At 47.5% G+C, this 22,720-nt stretch overlaps 2 protein-coding genes across 2 annotated transcripts; both read right to left on the bottom strand.

Moving 5' to 3' along the window:
• Nucleotides 1-981: 981 nt before the first annotated feature.
• Nucleotides 982-7,527, bottom strand: LOC143151830 (pickpocket protein 28-like). Its single transcript, XM_076321272.1, is given in 11 exon segments — nt 982-1,250; nt 2,133-2,239; nt 2,336-2,569; nt 2,613-2,666; nt 3,058-3,320; nt 4,505-4,837; nt 4,954-5,125; nt 5,700-5,763; nt 6,147-6,289; nt 6,843-7,138; nt 7,491-7,527. Coding segments are annotated over 10 exon segments (1,827 nt in total). The 5' UTR covers nt 7,058-7,138; nt 7,491-7,527; the 3' UTR covers nt 982-1,008.
• Nucleotides 7,528-11,792: 4,265 nt separating this feature from the next.
• Nucleotides 11,793-19,365, bottom strand: LOC143151829 (uncharacterized). The gene is made up of 15 exons (XM_076321271.1): nt 19,222-19,365; nt 18,927-19,180; nt 18,325-18,435; nt 17,863-18,063; nt 17,564-17,742; nt 17,397-17,460; nt 16,893-17,128; nt 16,024-16,125; nt 15,644-15,956; nt 15,398-15,530; nt 14,547-14,829; nt 13,511-13,564; nt 13,111-13,279; nt 12,929-13,035; nt 11,793-12,294 (listed from the first exon to the last, which is right to left on the bottom strand). The coding sequence occupies exons 1-15, from the start codon at nt 19,363-19,365 to the stop codon at nt 12,047-12,049; spliced, it is 2,598 nt and encodes an 865-aa protein (XP_076177386.1). The 3' UTR covers nt 11,793-12,046.
• Between the last annotated feature and the right edge of the window lie 3,355 nt (nt 19,366-22,720).

The raw sequence follows: 22,720 nt of genomic DNA, 5'->3' as shown, positions 1-22,720 counted from the left end.
TGCGGTCGAAAAGTTTGGAAAAGTTTTAAAAAATTTCGAAAAATTTGTAATTTTTTCATTCTTTATTAGGTCCAATATTAAACGTTTTCAAACGTGAATCGACGATTTTTCATAAAGTGGAGGTTAACTTCTGTCGTATTTTACGCTTCGTTGGTTCGAGGGGGTCCCGACAGGTGGAGGCACTTGTTAGAATACAATAGGATTACGAACGATGGGTCACGGGACGAGTTCTCTACGTTCGCTACTCGTACCGACTTTGGTGGTTCGATCGAAAATAGTTCGCGGAGTCAACGTTTCGAAACGAAGAAGAAGTTGGATGTGACGCTAAATTGATCGGTGAGCTGCAAAACGTAGAAAATCGTAGAATAGAAAGTTTCGTTGAATGTGCCGTCTATCCTATATCTCGTTCGTGGTGGCATCGTCTTCCATTCGATGCAAGAGCCGTCTTATACTTGGTCGATAATAACACCCTCTATCCTCTCGACGTGATCGTAAGACATCGTAAGCATTGTCTTCTTTCTTTCCCGCCTTCGGATGGAAAAGTTACGGAAACACTTTGGGACTACATTCTTCTTGCGGTTCGAAGTTATATCGATCTTCCATCGGACGCTCGAGTCCAAGTTTGGCAAATTGTTCCCGCGAAATTGAAATTTGTCGAATATCGGAAACTCCGTCGTGTCCAGCGATTTTTATTACCAAGAGTTCTATCAACGGAAATGAGGTTAGATCTTTGGGTTTCGAAGTGAAACGATGCAGTTGCGGTTCGTACGCGAAAAATGTTAGAAATTTTGTCAGTTTGTTAATTTCGTAAGTGTGTTCGTTGATAAAAGAAGTCAGTTGTGAGATATTCGTAGATAATATTCGAGCGAACGAAGTAGTTCTGTTGGGAAAATGTAGGGAACATTTGGACGGTAGCGAAGAAATCAAAATTGTAATCGTAAAATTTTTATTGTAATCGGCAAGATAGGTATATATGTAAAAGCAAAATTATGGGTAAGTGCGAAACATTTAGAATAGATCATCGTTTCGTTTAAGTTCTTCCGCACCGATTCTCGAACGTGGAAATAATTCGTTCCAGTAGACGGCTCGTATCGAAGGTTGCTCACGGGGACTTTCATCTTCCCTTATAGTTACGGGATCACGTTCAGGCTCCAAAAGCTCCGATAGAAAGAGCATACTAAAATAAACGACTTCCATGACGCTGATCAGGCTGAAGCCTACAAAGAATCCGCATATGCCGCCGATGTCGCCTGTAAAGCAACGTTCTTTCAAAAAATCGAGTCGGTACAACGATTCCTTAGAAATCGTATCAAATTGAACGAAAAGGAACGTATTGGCCAAAGATAATAACGAAACTAATAACGTATCGATATTATCGATACCGGATAATTTACCAGATAAAAAAGAAATATCATTTTATATAAAATAGTTTCGAGATCGACGCGAAAGTATCGACAATCGATTAGCTAGATACACGCGTTTATACGGTTGGTATTGCGCGATACTGGTATCGATCGATATCGAAAGTCGATGTATCGTGCGATTCGCGACGCTTAATTTTCGTTTCGAGTCACCGATTGGGTCGTCGATGAAAAAGAAAGGCGAGTCTAGATCGGTACGGGAACGGACGAGTAACGCGATCGGGTGTAACCTGCGAGCATCAATCGTACCAGCTTCGAAGGAACGAACGACCGTCGGAAGATTCCGGCTCCCCGCCAATCGAGACCCGTCTTTCGTCTCGGCGTTCGTATTGTCTCGATCTCGTCCCTAACCACTATAAATAGGATAATCGCGGGAAAAAACACTCGATCTCTTTTCGTCGTTTCTGTTACATTGAAAACGCGTACACGATATCGTGCCTTTTTGTGATTTTTGTGATTTTTGTGATTTTTGTGCAAGCAACAACGAGACGAAGAATACTCGAACCGTGTTTAGTTTTCGAAGCATTCGAAGTGTTTGTTCATCGAAAATGCGATCGAGAGGATCGACCATCATTGCACATGGCGTCCGGAACCACGAACAAGTAAGGGAAAATATTTTGCGTTTTATTATGGATCAACGTAATCGCGTAGACGGGAATAAGAGAAACCAAGATTGCTTTTTTTTTTTACCACGAAACGAACTATACTCACTCAAATACTCGTACCATCGGTAGCTTTCGTCTTGCTTCAGATAAACGGTTCCAATTTTTCCGAAATAGATATGAAGTATACTGTGGTTCGTTACGTTCACGTGGTGGCTAGAGATTATGGGGGGGGGGGGGGGGGGGGCGGAAGGAAGAGAATTCGGTTAACGGTTTAATTCGACTTCCAAAATCATTAAACGTTTCGCTTACAGTAAGGTCGTTCCGAAATAACCCGGTTCCAGATGAGATACTGAACTTTTGGCTATATAAGTGTTGTCCTCGCACGAAGGATAACAGTTGCGACAATAGAGCGTTCGGCTATTATTTATCAAAGAGTGTAATGCTTTTTCCGGGTAGGGTACGATGTAACGTCTTTTATCTGGAATACCGTTGTTGAATATTGTAGCATCGGAGTATCGAGATTGGGATAACGGGTTGTCGTTTCTCGATGATCGATAGTGTAATTATTAAGGTAACGGTTGCTTACGCGTGTATTTTGTCAAACATGGTATGTCCTCGGTGGTGCAAGTCTTGTTGGAGCCTAAACAACGAAGAAAAGGAAAACTGTATCGTAGAATTCTTTGGTCTCTCGAAAGTGTAACGCGAAAGGTGTGCCGCGAAGCGTTAAATTGTTTTTCGTGTAAAATTGTTAAACTCGCGTAAGCGAAAACGCGTCGAAAGATTTTCATCGAAGTTGGTCGTTGTCTCGGTTCGTTTGTTCCTTTTCCAACGTTGATCTCTATAAAATGACTTTCTCTAATGTTTCGTTTCTTGGATTGTTCCGACATTGGTGTAACGCGAAACTAGCAACAACTACCGCGTAGTCTCTGTTGGTAGTCTCGAGGTAAGAAAGCTCGGTTTCGAGCTACCGCTAATTCGAGCCACGGTTTGTTTACTAACGTTGCGTGGACCGTGAACGGGGGTAGAAAAACGGTCTGCAATTGCAGCTCTCCCATATATCGTCCATCTTGCAGGCGAGTATGCAATCGCTGATGGTGTAAGTCGCGTAAATCGATGGTCTCTCGTCTGGAAAATAGCATCCGCGTTTTCCAACGGGATACGATCGAATTTTATCGCTACTGCGCAGCCCAACTGTGTCCAGTTCCACGTACTTTTCGACCAACGGGGAGAGTAGAAACTGTACCACGCCGCCGCTGCTCGTTTCAGGGAAATCGTAGGGATCGAATATCATTACCTGCCGAATACGTACGAACGAGTAAATTTTCAACCATTGGTGGCACGCGGTGTATCGCGCTACGCGTCGTGTTCTTTCCTCTTTGCCAAGTTCGTCGAGTTACCAGATTTACACTCCGTTCGTACCGATCGATATCGATTCGGACCCAATTGCGGCGCTGATCGCATCGATGCAGGCAATATTTCTCGCCCGAGGAAAAGAAAGAAAAAATAAATAGATTCTTTCGTTTGAAAAATTACAACGAACAACGAAATTAACGGGGATTAAAATGGTAGATTCGGTATAGAAAATCTATCGGTGGGTGAAATATTTCTACGAAAAGACACGAGCGTAGCCAGCTTTCCTCCGTTTCGAAAGGCAACGAACGCACGGTGAAACGAATCGTGTTTCGAGGGCCGCGCGAAGATTTTTCGAATGCATTTACGCGTACGGAATGTGTGCGCGAGCAACGAAAACCTTTGACGAAGAACGCAATTACCGTTTATTTCGTCAGACGTAACGGATCTTTCGCGTACCGTGTTTGAAAGGGAACACGGTGCATAAAGCATCCCGCTGCTTTTTTCCTTGCCGTTTCCAAATATCCTCGGCAAGAGTTTATCGAAACGAAGCCCCGAGAAGGAGAATTCGTTTAACGGTACGTCGTTCTATTCTACTATACTCGTATAGTATTTCTACTATGTATTCGTATATCTCCCGAATCTTTCGACAAAAGTTGATTCGCGAGAAAGAGAAAGAGAAAGAGAAAGAGAAGGAGAAAGGAAAAAAGAATCGAGAAAAACGCAGCATCGGTCTAACCGGGTTGCAACGCTGGGTCACGGTTTTTACAATACACAGGGAAATGTTGTACCGTGCCGCTAATGACTTTTGCTGGCTTTTTATCGGCAGACGTTCGCGCCACAAAATGCGATAATCGTTGATAACCAAGGGCGAAAAAAGAACGCGATTAGGGGCACGGAATTGCGCGGTTCCGAGCGATACGTTGGGGAAGAAGAAAATTGGTCGTTCCGCGGTTGTTTCGCGAAGCGACGAATTTGCGGAGATGGTACCGATTTTAATCGATCGCTCTGCCCGAACGACGGAAGCGAACACGGTGAACACGGTGAACACGGTATCGGTGAACGTTCGAGGAACAACGATCGGGGATCATTTTCGCGAACAATATCTCGTATTGTCGGGAGAATTACCTTCCAGCCAATGGTGGGCAGAATAGGGTAAAAGTAATCGTCCAAAATTGGATCCATCACCAATCTCAACCCGTTCGTTTCGCCCACATTTTGTATACGACGCGCCCTGTTGAAATATTGGTAAACGAGTAACTAAAAATAGTAGTTAAATATCGTTCGGTCTCGTGGAGATTTACCGGCAACTTACTCGAGCGCGTCGTTCCTTTCCGGGATGTAATTGAAAGTGCAACAGAATCCATCCTCCGTTTGGCTCACCGTAAATATGTCCGAGCAGTTTTGCTTCTCGTTTAGAAAGTAACAGAACACAAGCATATCCGAGCATTCTGGCGTCAACTGAAAATTCGTTCGCGTCGTTAACTCGGTTTACCTCGAACGCGAACAATCCGAGAACGTGGAACGTTCGGTAGTCGAGGAATGCGACTACTCGATATACGCTTAACGCTACTCACGCGCTTCATAACGTTCACGATATCGTAATCGTAACCGTAGAGCTTCGAGAGAAGTTTAGTTATTTCGGTGTAATCGTCGGTCTTTGCGTACGGTGATTGGTAAAAATCACCGAGCATCCAAAGCGTTCCGAGGGTTTCGTCGAGAGACGAGTTGGAAATCTTGGCGTCGTATCTGATTCCGAACGAAAGAAAATCGCTGAATTGCTTTCGATTCGATTGCGATCGATTCTTAGAAAGCTAGTTCTTCGAAATAATCTTAGCAAGCGTGACGTAAAAGTGTGCTTGAATTCGAGGTACGTAATTCGACGAAAAGAAACTGCAAAAACGTATTCGATCGTAGGAAATTTTAAGTCGGCCGTATCAACGAATCCTTGCGAATGGATGATCGATGCTCCATCGAATTGCTCGAAACCAATTGTACAAGTTGGTGTTCGTTGATAGTGCACGCGAATCGACAAGTACGCGTTAACTATCGCGTCGCGATTCTCAAACGACGAACACGGGTTCACGGTGAACCGATAACGAACGCGTTCGCGGTGATCGTCGAAGCGATTGGGCTACGGTGAGGTCACACTTTTCAAGCGCAATTATCGAAATAATCCGTGTAGTGCAATTTTCTGCATCGCCGGTGAAAACGACGGGTTAAACCGGCCTCGTTCAATTGCGATCTCCCGCAATCCTGAAAGCTGTGGTGCTTTCTCACTGTTCGCGAACTCGTGTTTATTCAATTCCCGGCTGTTCCTCACATTTCTGTCGCCAGTTCCGTCGCCTTTCGAAGACTCATTCTGTTAATGCTGCAGATAGCGACGCCTGGAAGTGCAGAAAATTAGAGCTCGCGGAACGGTTCGACTTCAACGGCGGTCGAATCGTTAAATTGACCGGATTGGACGTAAACGAATCTCCGAATCGAAATAAAACGACCGTTTTTTCGAGGTCGCAACGAAATTTGGACTTCTCGTCGGGTTCGGACCACGCGACGCAACGTTCGGTCGTTGTCGAATACGGCTCGAATCGTACGATGGAAGAATATTTCTTTTCGTTCGAAAATCAACCGGCCTATCGTCGGTGAGCTCGAAATCTTTTCCCTGGCCTCGGATTTTTCACTTCGAGAGAAGTTGTACGCGATACGTGTAATTTCGTTTAACGAAGGTTCCGCCGTTCGCGGAGTTGAATCGTCGTATTCGAACACGTACCTGGGAACTCCAAGTGTTCGGTGGGGTAAAGATCCGCCTCGGCTGTGGTCGTTACGGGCGTATCGATGTACTCTACGTAACTCATCAAAGAAAAAAGTCCCACCAGGAATATGGTACACGTGTACGCGATGGTCCACAAAAGTCTGAAAATATTCCTCGAAATTGTAGATCGACGGTTGGACGGCCGGATTGGCGGCTGTTTCGTCTACGACGGTATCGAACGTTAACGTTTCAAATCTGTCTAGCACCGCGTAAAGGAATCTCGCTCGAGGGTGGAAATGGCGAACTTTGCGAGACTTTATCCGTAGAGCGTAAAACGCGTTAGGTCGTTTGCGTCGTTGAACGCGTTCGAACTCCTCTAAAAAGTAATGGGTAAAAGTTGTCGTAAAATGAGTCGACTACTTTCCTCAACGGGAAACGAGAAACGGGAAACGAGAAACGAGAAACGAGAAACGAGAAACGAGAAACGAGAAACGAGAAACGAGAAACGAGAAACGAGAAACGAGAAACGAGAAACGAGAAACGAGAAACCCGTTCGTTACCGAAATCGCGTTGCGAGAGTCGCTCGATCGCGTTTCGTCGGCTTTTCCCTCGGCTCGTTTCTAATATTCGTCGCGGCGAATAGCGCATCGAAGAACCATCGGTCGTAACGCGTACGTCGTTCGTGTGAATTTCTCTCCGCGAATTTCAATTTACCTGTCGAACCACGTTGCTCGATCTTCCGCGAAACACTTGAGGCCTACCAAACTGGAATGTTTGCAATACAGCTTGAAGTATTTTATTAATGTTCCGAGGCAGCTCGATCGCGCGGAACGTTTACGTTGAATCGGTGAAACCCATCCGTACGAAACGGCGAGTTTTCCTCTTTGTTGCGGGTTTACGGTCGACGTTTCTCCGTTCCTTGTAGTCATCGTCCGTGTAACGAGATCGCGAGGAACGAAAGGTCAAATTTCCGTGGAGGTATTCGCATAACTGCGTACACGCTTCGAATCCTAGGAAAATCGCAAATTCAATTAGCCGCGATCGTTCGCGGAAACAACTCGGAATAGGTACAATGGGTTCGCGCAACGTGGAACGAACGAAGCGTTGCTCCAACGGTAACGATGCGAGAAAATTAGAAATTCCAACTTATCGTGCACAATGTCGTTCGGTAAATTACTTTCCTCGTAATCGCGACAAATATACAACGGGAAGGGAGAAACGGAAAAGAAGGGCTCGAGACTCGCAACTTTTTTCGTCGAAGACTTTCTTCTCGAAATCGGAAACCCGTACGATTCGGTTCGATATTATATTTTCGACTCGGTCCCCTCCCCCTTTCGAACGCACTACGAACGAATTACGGACCTTCGATGATTACGGTTACGCGACGATGCACCGGCAGGATTAATTCGACGACTGTGCGCAGCGAGGTTTCTCGGTGCACGAGTCGCATGCGCGATTCGACTTCGAGAAGGTCGCGTATCTTGCATCGTTCAATTACCGTTGAAACTCGTTTATCTCACGCACGGTCGGCTATTTGCGCTACCGTTGGAAGGTTACGGTTTCTTTCGATCGCGGATACGTATGCAAAACGTATACCCCGTCTTTCGAAACTTTCGTATCGAAAACGATAGCGAATTTTCACGAAACTGTAGAAACGAAACGAAACGAAACGAAACGAAAACGAATAGAGTCGTTGCTGTTGCTGTTGTTGCTACTGCTTCTTCCTCCTCCTCTTCTTCTTCTTCTTCTTCTTCTTCTTCTTCCAATTATCGTTATTCCATAGGTACGCGGAGAAACAATCGAATATATTCTCCTGTCAAGTGCGACGTCTTCGTTTTAAAACATTAATCTTCGTCGACGCGTTGACTCTTACCTGTACCGATGTAATTACGAAAGTTTCGCGACGAGTTAAGTTTCTTCGGTCGCTGCATTTTCACACGACCGAGTGAACTCGTCCTACTCCGTTAACGGATCGAGAATTAAATTATCCTCGTCCAGTTTCGTCGCAAAGGGAACACAATTGGAAGAAATAAATAGGGATAAACGAGAACGTTTGTTCAAGGAGCGAGTCGAGCGGTAGACGAGGCGGATTATCGGGCCGACCGACTGGCCTTGAACTTCCCCTGTAGCCAGTTATCGAGCTCGTAAAATGTTGAGAACTTCGTCAGGTGGCAGCTTCGTGACTGGAATGATCTCTTTACTCGCTAATCCGACGGTATCGCACGGTAGGTCGTTCGAAACGCGCTACGACGCACATCGTGTTGCGTACACGTGTCCGTCTCGTTATGAAAATACGTTGTTCGTCGTCCGTGACGTCCAGGGAATCCGTTACGAGCGGAGTGGGCGTCGGCTGCAACCTCGCAACACGGACAGGGGTTGGCCGGCCGAGAGGGACGGACGACCGAGTGCACGTAAATTGGATCAAGTTTACACGAGGTTAATCGAATCTTCGAGACTCGAGCGTTTTCCCTCCTATCGAAGACTCGACCCTTCTATCGTCGATACGCGAACGTCTCCGACTGGCTCGTGCCGCCTTCGCGATTTAAATATTAACGAATATCGTCGCGAGTGGCGAACAATAACAATCGCCGACGATCACCGACGATCACCGACGATCACCGACGCGCTCGGTATCGCTTCGAAAGATACTCGTGCGAAAGATCGAAGAACGGAATCGTCCGACCGAGCCGTGTTCGTGCTACTTGCCGTTGGGCGAATCGAAGCCCAGCTCGAATCGATAATTAGCAACGGTCCGTCAAGGCTTTGTTTCCTGAAACCACGTCGGTTGGGTATTAGATCGGACCGAGCGATAATTCGTGGAACGGGAACTGCACGTTTCCACGTAACCCTTTGTTGTTCCGTGCAGCTTTGTGGAAATCGATGTAACTGCGCGCGTGTATCGCTCCACCGTTCGTTTTCCTTCCGCGCCGGCGGAGCGATCCGACGCGGACTGTTCGGCGCATTTACACGCATTTACAAAATTCGTAGGAAAGAACGGCACGTTCGATGTACGAGGGTTCGAAACGAGTCACGTGTGTTGCGCGTACCTACCGTTCTTCCGAGAAATCGTTTCGATCGTTACGAGAAACGCGAACGGAAACCCGTTAATTCGCGCGGAAGGCCAACGGTGAAAATTGGACCGCCACGAGTCCCGGGTGTACGCGCTTCGACAATTTCGGTTTTCTTTTTTCTTTTCAAATTCGTCCGTGCGAACGCGCCGCTTTTATTTTTGCCGCGAGCACGCGTTTAAGGATATCGGGCCGCGGTATTCGGCGGATCGTCGGGAATCGAATGGAACTAACGTCACGGAAACGGATCGATTTGATCGGTCCGTCGACGCGGTAACGCAACCTGGAACCTTCCGAACAAAAATTCCGGGAAGTCGTTGTCGGTTCTGTTTCGAAATAATAGCGACCCAACTGCCTACCTTGCTCGATAAATCTGTTACAAGCTATAGCATTTCGGCGCGTTCCGCAGGTGTCGTTCGTTTGTTTTTTTTTTTCGAAACGCAGGCACGCGTCGCGTCGCGTTAACTTCGGTAGAACGGATCGGTCACTGGTCAGCCGTCGACAGTGAACCGACCGTATCCAAACGGGAACATCGAACAACGCAACCGTAATCGATAACGACTGGTTGAAAATTATATAGTTTATCGTACACGAGAGTAACGCGGAACGAGAGGACGTGTGCTCGATTAACGACCGAAAGAGTCTCGAAATTGTCCCACTCGGCCGAGAGAACATTGAAATCGTTGCTCGGTAGCGAAAGAAGGATACGTTGCGTTCGTCGCGAATTTTTCCTCGATAAATTGAATATCGTTCAAAGAGAAAGGGAAGGATAAAGGGAGAGAGAGAGAGAGAGAGAGAGAGAGAGAGAGAGAGAGAGAGAGAGAGAGAAAGAGAACGACGCGTCCTGATGCTCGAGCAACAATTAGAAGATATCGATATCAATTTCCACGAAACTCTCCACGGGGTTTCGAAGGCGGCAATAATTCACGTCGGTAGGTCGCCCGTTTGCGATGAATTTCCTCTTGGTCCGCTTCTCGGCTTGCAAGCCGATCCTCTCGAAACCTCGAGACCGCGTTGAAACGATCGAGTTTCATAACAATACCGTCAGCGAATCCTACGGAAACGTTATACATTCTCTTCCTGTCGCCACTTTCAGGGTACAAATTCAAGACTCGAAAGAGTGTCGACTTTGATCTTCCCAATTGTATTCGCTCGACGACACGTTCTTGGAAACTCTACCGTTAAACGAGAGCTGCGTTACCGATTCGAATCGATGGATTCGAGAAGGCGGAAACTTTATTTCGTCGACAGCGGAGAGCGTTGGATGCAAATTTGACAAAACGAAACGTACAGCTTCGCGCGATGAGATTTCGAAACTTATGTACGCGTTCGTAAAACTATAACTCAACGTCCGATTATATTATATATTACTCGTCGTGGATCCCACGAGAACGTGGGTGAACAAAGCGCTAATAAATTGTGCAGTATTTACCTCGATTTGTTGCACGAGTGCAGGATTAATTAGAGATCCTTTGATAAGACGTCCTTTATCGAGTAAAGAAACGTCAGCCAACGTGTACAAATAAAACGGAAGAAATCGCGTCGAGTTGTTCCAATTTCGTTCGTTGTTAAGAATTCCAGTCCCTTTAAGTTTTACGACGCGATAGACGTTTCCAAGTCGCGTTACACCCACGTGCTACGATCAACGTTGATGCGCGATATCGATTTTTTTTTTCGTTAATCGATACGACTACACGATGTTGATAGGGACGCTGCCTGAAAGATCGGAGTTTGGGCGCGCGACGTCGCTTTCCGGGACGAATCTAAAATATAGATCACGTATGTATGTACGGTTATGTACGTACAAATTAATGTGGAAATTCGTAGATACGATTCTTTCGTAAACGCATCTTCGGGAAACGCGCGTTAATATTTCACCTTGTGCCAAGAAATTTGATTAAACTCGTTCTTCTCGACGGGTTTTATTAAAGTTTTCCTTTCATAACTGGTGCCATGTCGGCCAGTTTCATCGATATTAACTAACGTGCTTTATTAAATTTTTAAGATACGTGAGATTTCATTAAATCTTAAGAAGGTTCGTCGAATCTTTAAGAAATTGTGGCAAATTTTAACGACCGTCGAACATTTTGCATCGGAGTGGATCGCGCGCGTGTTCGAGACAGAAATTTTTTATTAGAAATTGTTTCCAGTCGACCGCGTCCTTTTCTCTCGCTTTTCCGCGCCACGCCTGGCGCGATCCGCTTTAACGGTTTAAGCTAACCCGTGGCAAAGTCTCGTTAGAAAGCTCGCGAGCTTACGGTGCAACACGGTGCGCGACCATTCCACGCAGATTGCGGGATCTCCTTCTACGGTATCCCGAGGGAAAGAAACGACGAGGACGGCTAATACATATTTCTGGAAGATACGCCTTCAACGTATTCGTGTCTTTGTCGCGTATTCGTTCTTTTTCTCCAAATTTACAACGTAAACCGACAAACGATTCAAATGGCCATACGATTATCGATCTCGAATTTTTTTTACAATATCGTACATAGATTTTTCCAACTATCTCTACACGTATTCGCGATTTTCGCGCAACGTTGTTATTATTATTATTATTATTATTATTATTATTATTATTATTATTATTATTATTATTATTATTATTATTATTATCGTTATTATCCGTTTCCGTGTACAGGGTGACCGAGTCGGCGAGTAAAATATAGGTACGCGCTCTTTACGCAAGGGGAAAACGTACTCGTTTCGCGCGTACGCGTACGTGCACGCGTATATAGTACGTATCGTACATCTACGGTGTGTTCGATCGTGTTACGAGTCGTGAATGAAAAATAATACACGAACGGGTTTCTTCGATCTTCGTTCCACGAATAAACGTTTAGGATAACGTTAATATTTGCCGCGAATTCGATCGGGCTGGTTCGTCATCGTGGCGGGTTCCGTCTTCGGATACAACTCGTTCCAATAAATTGTTCGCAGCGTTGGCCGTTTACGTTCGTTTCGATCTCCGATGCCGTCGGGGGAAGAAGTTGGTCCCTTTAAAAACTCCAAGACGAAAAGCCCGACGAAATAACCAAACTCCACGATGGCCATGAGGCTGAAACCGATAAAGATGCCGCCGATGCCGCTAGCCTCGCCTGGAAAATATTAGACGAACATTTTACTTTTACCTTCCCGCACTTGGAAAACGTTTTCCCACTCGCGTTGTCCGGGGCAGCTGAGAACCGCTCGCCTGGACGAACATTTTTACAATTATAATCCCTCGGACGCGAAGGAGGAGGAGGCGAAATCTCCCGTTTTTTATTCAACGTTACAATTTACATCGAATTTGCGTATCTAAAATGCTGTTAACCACGTAAGAAGAGTGCTCGTATTTTTCTGTTACGCAGACGCAAAATTATGCACATCGTCGCGTCGCGTCGCGTCGCGTCGCGTCGGAAAAACGTTCCGCTTTGGTGCGTTCCACGGTGTAGACGGATTCTCGTAACAAAAGATGGTAAGTCCTTTATCCCGAGTGCATTACACCACTTGTAACGCGTACCCGGGCCGTGTGTGTCCGTAATATAATGGATCAACTCGTAGCGAGGAGTTTCGTTGCGCTTTTATTTCTTCTGGCTCGAGGCAACAGATTACATTCGCGCGGAAACTTTACGCTACGAATCCTACGTTACGCAACGGAATCCTTTGCATCCCGATCGTTGTTTTTCACCGAGTGCCGAAAAAATTCGAATCTCGTCGAACGGACCCGAGAAAATGTTACACTTTACTTACTCAGAAGTTCGTACCAATGATTGACCACGTCTTGCTTCAACTTTATCGTAACGGGACGGCTGAAGTACACGTGCACGGTGCTTTGATTCGCAAGCGGGACGCCGTCCCTTGGAATCGTTCGAACACGACCAATTAGCCGACTTACGAAGCGTGGATGTTAAATTCTCTGGCGCGATACTCACAGTAGCTTGGTTTCGTGGCGACCAGGACTCAGATGCGATTCGGATATCTTTGCATTGTAGGTCACGTCGTTGCACTCGGGATAGCAATCGTTGCAAACCAACGTTTCCGTGACGTTCGCGACATCGACGCTGCGCAGATTCGCGTAAGGTGTGGGCGAGTACCATTTGGCTGGAATTTAAAAAAGAGTCGAAAAATCGGAGGAAAAAGCGCGAGCAACTCGTTGTACGTAAATAGACATACGATACTTGGTACGTTGGTTCGTTCGCGTATTTTTATTACGTTTTCATTTAAACGGATTTAGATTCGATTCCCGCGACTATCGTAGAATCGGACTCGGATGGGTCAATTGGTAGGGCGTGGCTCGCGTGTTTCGTAATATACGCCGGAAGGATTGCTTACATTCGTGCAGCGCCAAGCAGGGCCCGTCTTCCAAGTTGCAGACCCTCTTGCGATCTGAAAAGCAGCGAGCAAAGAGGATTCGTTGAATCGTTCGAATCGCTGTAGCGATCACCGATGGAACGGATTTATTCGAAGAGGGGAAAATACAATGGCTCGAAGGATACTCGAAATTATCCGAGTTTCCCCGTAAAGAACGGTTTCGCGCAACGATCTACCGCGTCCCTCTTCCTCGGTCTAATTCCGCGCGTGCCCGGTGCGATCCTTTGTAACGGGCAACTCTCGTCGGAAAGCTCGCGACGGCACGTCGCGGTACGATTCCTGCCAAGATTGCCGGATCCCGTATCTCCTAATCCTAGGAAGAAGAGGGACGGGGGATTTTCTCGAAGCTCGCTTCTTCCGCGTCTCGTCTGCGCGCGGCTCGGTCCGTGTAAAAGTAAAAACACAGAACGGGAAACGCTTTGAGAATCTGTTTTGGCTCGACCTTGGCCTTGCGCTATCGCTTGCGAGGCATTCTACCGTTCGAGGCGTCCAACGATCGAGCAACGAGACCGCTCGCGAGACGTGCGTTTCGTCTATAAATATACCATAGCTATGCACACAAGTACGTACGCGTACGCGGAGAGCTCTAAAACCGTATTCGATGTTTTCCGGTGTAGGTGAACGTTGCCTCGCGCCACGATCTTCTCGAATTTTATTAAATATAACGGGCAAAGGCCAAAGGCCAAAGGGCAAAGGGCAAAGGGCAAAGGGCAAAGGGCAAAGGGCAAAGGGCAAAGGGCAAAGGCGTTTATTCGGTAAATGACTCTCGCGTGAAATTAGTCAAAGGTCGAAAAAGGTGTACGCACTGGTTGATATCGCGTCGCGCTACTGTAGCACACTCGCGTGTAATTTAGGACGTATACGGTTCGCGCGTGCAATTTCGTCGCGCGGTGAAATCGAATCGGTTGAAAGAGATATCGGTATTCGAATTCGGAACCTAAGAAGGAATTGTACGAGTTGGACGGACGTGGGATTTTCGCCCGGTGGTGGATCTCACCTCGATTGGGCATGTAGAACGGTATGCATCTGCAGATCTCCCATATATTCTGGATCCTGCAATCGACGATGCAGTCGCTGTACGTGTAAGTGGCGTGCGCCAAGATCATCTCCTCGGGAAACACGCAGTGCCGATGCTTCAACGAGTACCGTAGAATGTTCTTGGTGCCGTAAGACACGATCCCCTGTAGCTCGATGTTCATCTGCGTTTCCGTGGGCACGAAAATCTCGATGACTCCGCCGCTGGTCATATCCGGATAATCGTGCGGATTGAAAATCGTTACCTGTCGAGAAAACTCCTTGGGAAACGGAATCTCGGTAAGCGCGAATAACAACCAGTGGCCAATTATCGAACGTATCCGATCGATCTCGATCGCGATCGCGATCCTCGCTTCCGAATCTCTAGCCCGTTCAATGTCGAACATGCTCCGGATACGTTTCCACGTTTCCACGTTTCCACGGTTTTACGGGTGTAATATTGAAAGCCGTCGACGCGATTCGATATTAATTCGCGCCGGAGATCACCGGCCCGTTCGATTCGCAACGAAGGCACAATTAACGGGTAATTAACTCGTCGGCGTGCTTTGTTCGATTTTCGATCGAACGCGATAAAGTTCGCTGCACGGACGAGTCGTCGAGCGGAGACAATACCGTGACTATCCGTAATACAAAGGGTGTTTACAAAGTTCGGGGAGTCCGTTGGAGATAGGCTAAGCTCGACTCGACGGTAGACGATGATTCGCGGTGCTCCGCGGTCGCTGGAATCGGTTCGCAATTTCTGTTAAAAGCTTCTCGTCGCCCTGTAATCTCGTTCGCACTCGCACTTGCACTCGCACTTGCGTATTCGCGTACCTTCCAACCGGTGATGGGAAATTTAGAATAAAAGTAATCGTTTAGAAGCGGTTCCAGCAACATCAGTAAGCCGTTCTCTTCGCCAAAGTTTTCCACTTTCATCGGGTCTAGTTTTCGATCGGCGCCATCGTTCCTACGAAAGAGAACGCACCGTGCAAACAGGAAAGAAACGAGTAAAAGTAATCGTAGCCGGAACGGACGCGAAACAGCTCGAGTACGTAAATTGAGAATGCTTTTGAAACTCACGAAACCTCGTCGTTCATTTTGACGGCGTAATTGAAAGTACAGCAGAATCCGTCCTGCGTCTTGCGGAACTCGAACTCTTTCGAGCAGTTCTTTTCCTCGTCGTGGAACCGGCATCTCGAGAGTATGGCCGAGCATCGCGGCGTTACCTGAAATCCCTTCGATCCCGTTAATCGACGTTTTTTCCTTTTTCTTTTAAGCGTCCGACCATCGCCGAGGCACTGCGATGCTTTCGAGATCAATTTTTCAGTCGGTACGCTAATTACCGTCCAACGAGTGGACGACGAGCGGTCTTGAGAAGAACGATACTCACGCGCTTCAACAATTCGGTGATGTCGTAATAGCCGTTATAAAACTGTAGCAGAAGCTGATCGATTCCATACGTCCGTTTCGGTATCCGAATCTGGGATTCGTAAAGCTCGCCCAGTTGCAAAAAGGTTTCGACAATTTCTTCGACGGAGAGACGAGTGATGTTTCGCTCGAAACTGATCGGAAAGACGTTGGATCGTAAAACGTTCGATCCTTTGTGCGAGCGATACGCGCGTTTTCGCGTCTTTCTAATAGTTTGACGGTGTAGCGGAATTGCGTGGGAAATTGAAGGATAATTTTTGAAAACGAAAGCTGGTATTGCCGTATTTTTCCAGCCGGTAAAAAACCTCTGTCGCGAACGATCGGTTCGGACAGCGAGCGAACCGGGTAAACGATAAAGGACGTTGAATGAAACGCAGTCGCGGACAGAGGGACGCGATACAAGTTTCGAAACGTTTCGACCAGAAACGAGATTAAAGATTCGATTTTTCGTAGAACGAAAATTGACGAGATTGCGGCGACGAGCGCAATATCGCCGAGAGAGTCCGTCGCGGATAGAATTACAGAAACGAACGAGATACTATATTTATTCTCACCCTCGGTTACGAATCGCGATTCACCGCGGATTCACGGTTTCGATATCAATGGACGATATCGATCAACGGCCCGGAATTATTTAGACCCGCGAGAGTGTACACTGTACGTTAATGGAGTATTTTTTCGAAGCGAACTCAAAGTAGGTCTTGCGGACCGAATATTAATGAAAGTTCTCGCCGATGCTGAGCTAATTAGGGCCGCGTTTAACGAACACCTTTCTTTATCGATGCGGAGGAACATGTTCGCGTTGTCGCGACCATTCGAGAGAATAATACTCGTTAGGTGACAGCGTTGTACGCCTCCAACGATTAAGCGGAATGCACGCGAGAAAAGTATTTCGAGTAACAATTTTCTCTTCGCTGTAGGGTAAAATGATCGTTCGAGATCTCAGCCACGCACACGCCGCAAGCTTCTGGACAGTGACGGATACGGGTACGGCTCTCGTAGAAAATCGTTGAGTCGATCGTGCAGCTTTTACGTATCGAACGGTAACGAACGCTTCTTTCGCTCTTTTCGAAGTCGCTCGAGGAAAACGGAACCTTTCGGTGCGGGAGTTGTTTCTCCTTTTTCTTTCGTTCGTGGCTGCGATAGCGGAAGAAAACTGTTTATTCTCGATTTTTCACGATGTCGTTCTTCGAATGGAATTTTCAACGGTGTCTAACGTTCGAGTCTAACGCGAAGTATCGGTGCGGTTAGCACGCGATGCAACGTCAACCGCGATCGAAATTATCCGTGCGGTGTACTATAATTTGGTAGCGACCGACGAACCGGTGCTCGCGATACGCTCTTCGCGAATGGCACGAGTGCACGATACCACCCACGTGCTCGTTTAATACCGGAAGTTCCTCACACTTCGTTCGCCATTTCCAGGACGGCCTCCCGACTGATTCGGTTAATGCTGCAGACAGCCACGCCTGAAAACGAACCCTTCGAATATGGTAAAGCGGCTTAACGTTGCCGCGAACCTTCGGCACCTTAATTCTTAACGCGAATCGATTTTGCGTTAGGAACGTCTACCACCTGCGAACGATCTGTGTTTCCATTGTTTTTCTCGCGTACTACTATATATATCGGACACACGATCCATCGCGCACGCGCGCAAGCGTTCCCATCGAACCAAAAGAACGAGCAAAGTCGGGTTTACTCGTGTTGCTCGATCGAATCGCTCGGCCCTTTCGATGAACCCGTATACGTACCTACGCGGTACGTGGATACGAGTCGCGAAGAATCAAGGAGCCGCTTTAGCGATTAGCGAGTTTTGAAACGTGCTCGCGTTCGCCTCGCGATTAAAAATTGTACCACTGTTCCAAAATTACGAAGATTGTAAAGTTTTGAACGAAAGCTTCGTCGTCGAACAGAGCGAGTCTTGTTTACCTGGAAAAGTCAAGTTCTGCGTGGGAAAGTATTCCGTATCCACGTTCACGGAGCAGGGATTCTCGACAAAGTCCAGATACCCGTGGTAGATCGTGTAAACCATCGTGGGCACGATGATCGCGTACAGCAATGTCCAGAAAACTCTAAAAATGTCGAAAAATTTCGCTGGAACGAACGCTTCCGATCGAGGGAAGAAAGCATCGGTAACGGCGTGGAAGAGGTTTTAATCAACGAGTTTTCCCGATTGTAAATTCGAAGACCCAACTCGGTGAAACGCGGAGCTACGATGCAAAGGTCCGAGGTTGTTTTACCGGTAAATCGTCTAATTAAAATCCGTTACCTTCTTCCAAACGGAACAGAATTTGCTCGTAGAGAATTTCCCGTTCACACGGGAATCAACTTACCTGTCGAACCACGACGCTTCGGGCTCCACGAAATACTTGAAACCGGCCAGCTTGCTGTACTTGCAGTAAAGTTTCAAGTGTTTCGTCAAGGTTTTAGCGAACCACGATTCGCTGGAACGTTTACGATGATCGCGAGGGAGCCAACGGCGGGGAACGCGGGATAGCTTCGTTTCGCGTTTCGCGGCCTCGTTTCGATCGTAGGTTCGCATTTCGTCGATTCTCGATCTCGAGAAAGAGGCGTCGAGTTTTATCGAGTTGCCCGAAACTACGATCGAATCGCGGAGAGACGAGATTAGAAATTCGGTTACGGAGAATAGATCTTCGAAGGCACGCTTCTTCGGAAGTATTCTTTCCGCCGACACGAGGAACGTGTACGCGAAACGAACGATGGAGGAACGTTGGAAAAAGCTATCGGAACGGAGAATCGAGAGCTAGAAAATGGAAACTCGAGCGGTCCGATTGCGTTGTTCGACTCGGCAGGGTTGCGCGCTCGACTAGCGACTAGCGGCATTCGGTCTGCGAATTTTCCATTCGGCCTCGTAAAATGCCCGTCGCGTCGTATACCTCTCCTCCGTTGCACGTGTCGTTTTCGCGATACGTACAGGGATTCGCAAGCGACGACGCCTATCTCCGGGATCGTTCGGTTACCGATGGCCATCGCTCGTTTCACGCACGTCCAACTGGAAATACCGTGTAGACGCGCGCTCGCGAAATTTATTTCAACCCTTTGGCCCAACTTTCTTGCCTCCGTTTGCGAATAAATACCGCGGGAGGTTGCCGTGCGACACGCCGACGCTCGAACCGACTTGGATCCACCGCGATCAACCAGACGCCGTTTCCCCTCTTGTTCCTCCGTCTGTGAATAAAGTTCCGACCGAAGATTGCATTTATTCGAACGTTTCGTCGCTTGTGCTCGCGTCGTCTGCGCGTAAACGCAAAGTACGGAAGTACGGTTCCGATGCGATTAAATTTGATCCGGTTTTGACCCGTTCGCCATTTCCGCGTAAGAACTTTCGACAGCTCAAGAGCGTCCACGTGCATAAATACGTATCTCTAGTCGCGACGAGTCGCGTTCTCTCTCGCCGAGTTTTCTTTTGCGTAGGTTCTCGGGGCAAACGTATCGTTGACGCGAAATCGGGAATTTAGAATGCCTATCTTTACGCTCGATCGTAATTCGAATAAACGACACGAGCCACCGTGTACGGCTCCGTTCTGGGTCTTTCTCGTCGGTATTACAATACAATAATACAGTATTCAGAAGCTACGATGTAAAACATTTATCGCAACTTTGAAGGACATTTGATTCCCATTTTCATTTCCATTTCCATCGCATCGCGTGCCTCGCGTGCCTCGCGGGCCTCGCGGGCCTCGCGGGCCTCGCGGAAAGAAGATGGACGAATAGATGGACGGATGGAGACTGAAAACCTGTTCGAATTGTTTTCGAGGTCTCGTTGCGCTTTCGATCGTAAATGAAAATGGGAGGGACGATCGACGAGCGATCATCGAACGAAAAAAAAGGAAATGAAACGGAGCGAAGCAAGTTTCGTTAACGCATTTATCTTTCGCGAGAGTAGAAAGTTCGGTCCGGTTGACGATCGAACGGATAGATTTCCGAATACTCGGGCTTTATTGAACGAGCCGCGACCGGAACTGTATCACCGTCGTTAATTAGACCGCGCGAATGGACCTTCGTTACGTTTACGCGCGTATCGGCGTGATTAACGACAATTATCGCGACAATCGGATCGGGTTGTCGTAGAACGAGCCCGAACTCGGAACGGTGATCGATCGGTAGAAAGTCGACCGAGCGAACTAACCCTTGAATAATACACATCGATCGAAATGTTCGGGAATCACCGGTGCGGGATCGAGCCAGATCGGCTAAACGCGCAGCGTCGATAAAAATTGTTGAAAAGTTTGCGAAAGGGTTTGCCACTTTTCTTCCGTCGAGATACGCAGGTACGGTGTAGCTCGTTCGTTTCGGAATTCGCGTATCACCGCGGCAGCCTCGTATCGTTGTCGCGCGACGTTGCATTAAATCGTAACACGGTACGGTGCATCTCTGTGCGGGCGCCGTATTTTCTGGAACATTATGGCATTTTTTTCGACCACTTTTCTCGGCATTCGTAATTTGCGAGCCGCTTGATTTGCGTATTCCTCTTTACGGCCGAATCGTACTATATTTCTCCCGGCGAAAGATCATCGCGATAATTTCGCTACCAAAACGTTAAACGCTCGCAATTACGATCCCGGTGTCGCATCGCGGAGGTTGGATTTTACCACCTCGGGCCACGTATCACGAGAAGGAAGGGTGCCTGGCTTCGGCGGTCTCGGGCGGCCTCGGCCGAGTACCGAGCGTTCTCTGCATCGATGTTACGTTCTTTCGGCTTGTTTATCGTCACCGTGGCAGATTTCAATTACCTCGAGTTATACGAGTAGATAGCCACGACGAGCCGGACCGAAACGTTCTAGGTTCCTCGAATCGGTATTTACTACTTTTCTAAACGGGGGCTTCAAAAGAAGCGAAACGAAAGAAACCGAGAGTCATTTTTGCGAACGGAACACGGTAAGCAACGTAACTCGCGCGAGAAGCAAGCACGACTTTCCTTAAACGCAAAATTTCAGTAGACCGAGCCGCACACCGGCTGCACTGGGCTCGGCACAGTTCTGCATCCGACAGCTGCGTGACTACCTTCCGCCTTGGTGATTTCCTCGGCGACTCCGGTCGCCCTCGTTTAGATTCCGGATCGTAAAACGCCACTCTACGCCGGTGGTCTCGTGCATTTACCATCCCGAGGGGAAGAAGAATAAGAACAATTAACCTCGAACCGAGTTGTACTTGGCTCGAATTCGAACGATGCAACGAAGCTGCTAGACGATTCGAAATAATCGAACTCGTCGTCGTTTCGCGACCGATGAAAATACGAGTCGATGATCTTTGTTCGGTCGCAAAGTGTCTCGGTATCGGGTTACCACCCGCCTAGCTACACGGGTAGCGGTTTCTACTTCTCCGGAGTAAATTGCGCAATCTCGTACGAGTCCAGAGTGGTGTATACAGTGTCTGTCTCGCGTTCACGAAGAAATCTGACATTGAATTCGAGGGCCGCAGTGTCGTCCGTCGGCAGGTTTCTTCGAGTTCGAATTCGATCGAATCTCGACAATGGAAAGTATCGAGCACGTCGAAGGTGGCTCTGTTGTTCAGACGCGCGCGGCTCGTTACGGCAATCCGAACAGATCTCAACGAGTAACGCGACACGGCGTCGCGTTGCTCACGGCGTTGTTTCCTCGGCGTATCGCGATCGTTTGAGCGTACATTTTCGTTAATTAATCTCGAGTTTAATTCGCGTTTACCGTGACGCCGCGGACAATTCGATTTAAATTACGCGGGTGGCGCGTGCGCGCGAACCCGCTAACGCGGTAAATTGCATAGAACGCGCCGGAATGGAAATTACGGTGACGAGATTTCTCGTCCCGCGGAAGATGCTGCCGCTTTTACTTACGGAGAATTTCAACCGTGATTCACCGTAAACTGCCGCGTTATTCCTTGTAACGAAATCGAGTCACGGGCAACGCCTTTCAGCTTTCGGAAAGACCCGTTTCCAGTCTCGTTAAGATCGTTTTAAGTTTTCGATACACAAACCGTATCGCGTCGGGGACACGAATCCTCCAAGACTCTCTCGTCGAATTTTGCCTCGCTTAAAATTGAACCGCTTTTAAGTTTCCTTAACGGTACTGCGAGATACCGAAGAGTACAGTTACAATCGTTCGAACGCTTTCCGAAGTAATTACGTTCGCCTTTAGCGCGACGATTTTCCGGGATATTCGATTAGTCGAACTTTCGGAGAATTTCGAGGAAATTGTGTAACCGCGATAAACTTCGGCTCGAAAATAAGAATAGAGTAATTGGATCGTTTCCACGAAAGTTACATATTTCGAGGCGAGGCTCGCGGAAAGCTCGCGGAAATTGGAATCAGAATTCAATCGTTCCGCGCGGATATATAGTACATACGCGTATCGATGTCGCGAAAATTATTTTAAACAGCCGATGCGATCGATTCCCCGACCAGAACGTTTCGAAACCGTCGTTATCCTCGCTTTATGTATCGTCCCATTAATCGCTCGTACAAATAGTTCCGTCACCGCTATTAATTTACAATGCTTTAGTAATATCCTCCTATAAATTCACGAGGGCGTGAAACGGGCGACTCGCGCTCGCCTCTGCGCGTATTTCGAAAGATTAAACGACACCGTGGATTCAATAATTGATATCGCTAATCGAGAAACCGCGGTCTCGTTGTATCTGGGAAACACGGACGCTACCGCGATCTTTGTCGACGAAGGGAAAATGAAAATGGAGATGAAAAAGAAACGGCGATGGTTCGCGAATGGTTGCCGC

Source organism: Ptiloglossa arizonensis, chromosome 10, assembly GCF_051014685.1.
Source record: "Ptiloglossa arizonensis isolate GNS036 chromosome 10, iyPtiAriz1_principal, whole genome shotgun sequence".
In the NCBI taxonomy this organism is placed as follows: Eukaryota; Metazoa; Arthropoda; class Insecta; order Hymenoptera; family Colletidae; genus Ptiloglossa; species Ptiloglossa arizonensis.
This window is presented reverse-complemented; position numbering and strand designations above follow the sequence as displayed.

Excerpts from the sequence above, each read along its gene's own strand:
- LOC143151829 (XM_076321271.1), bottom strand. The coding sequence starts at position 19,365 with ATGCACGTGGACGCTCTTGAGCTGTCGAAAGTTCTTACGCGGAAATGG. Across the intron at positions 18,436-18,926 it reads GTCGTCGCTTGCGAATCCCT|CGAATCGTGGTTCGCTAAAA; the intron begins GTACGTATCGCG and ends TAAACGTTCCAG. Across the intron at positions 13,565-14,546 it reads GTTCTACATGCCCAATCGAG|ATCGCAAGAGGGTCTGCAAC; the intron begins GTGAGATCCACC and ends GCTGCTTTTCAG.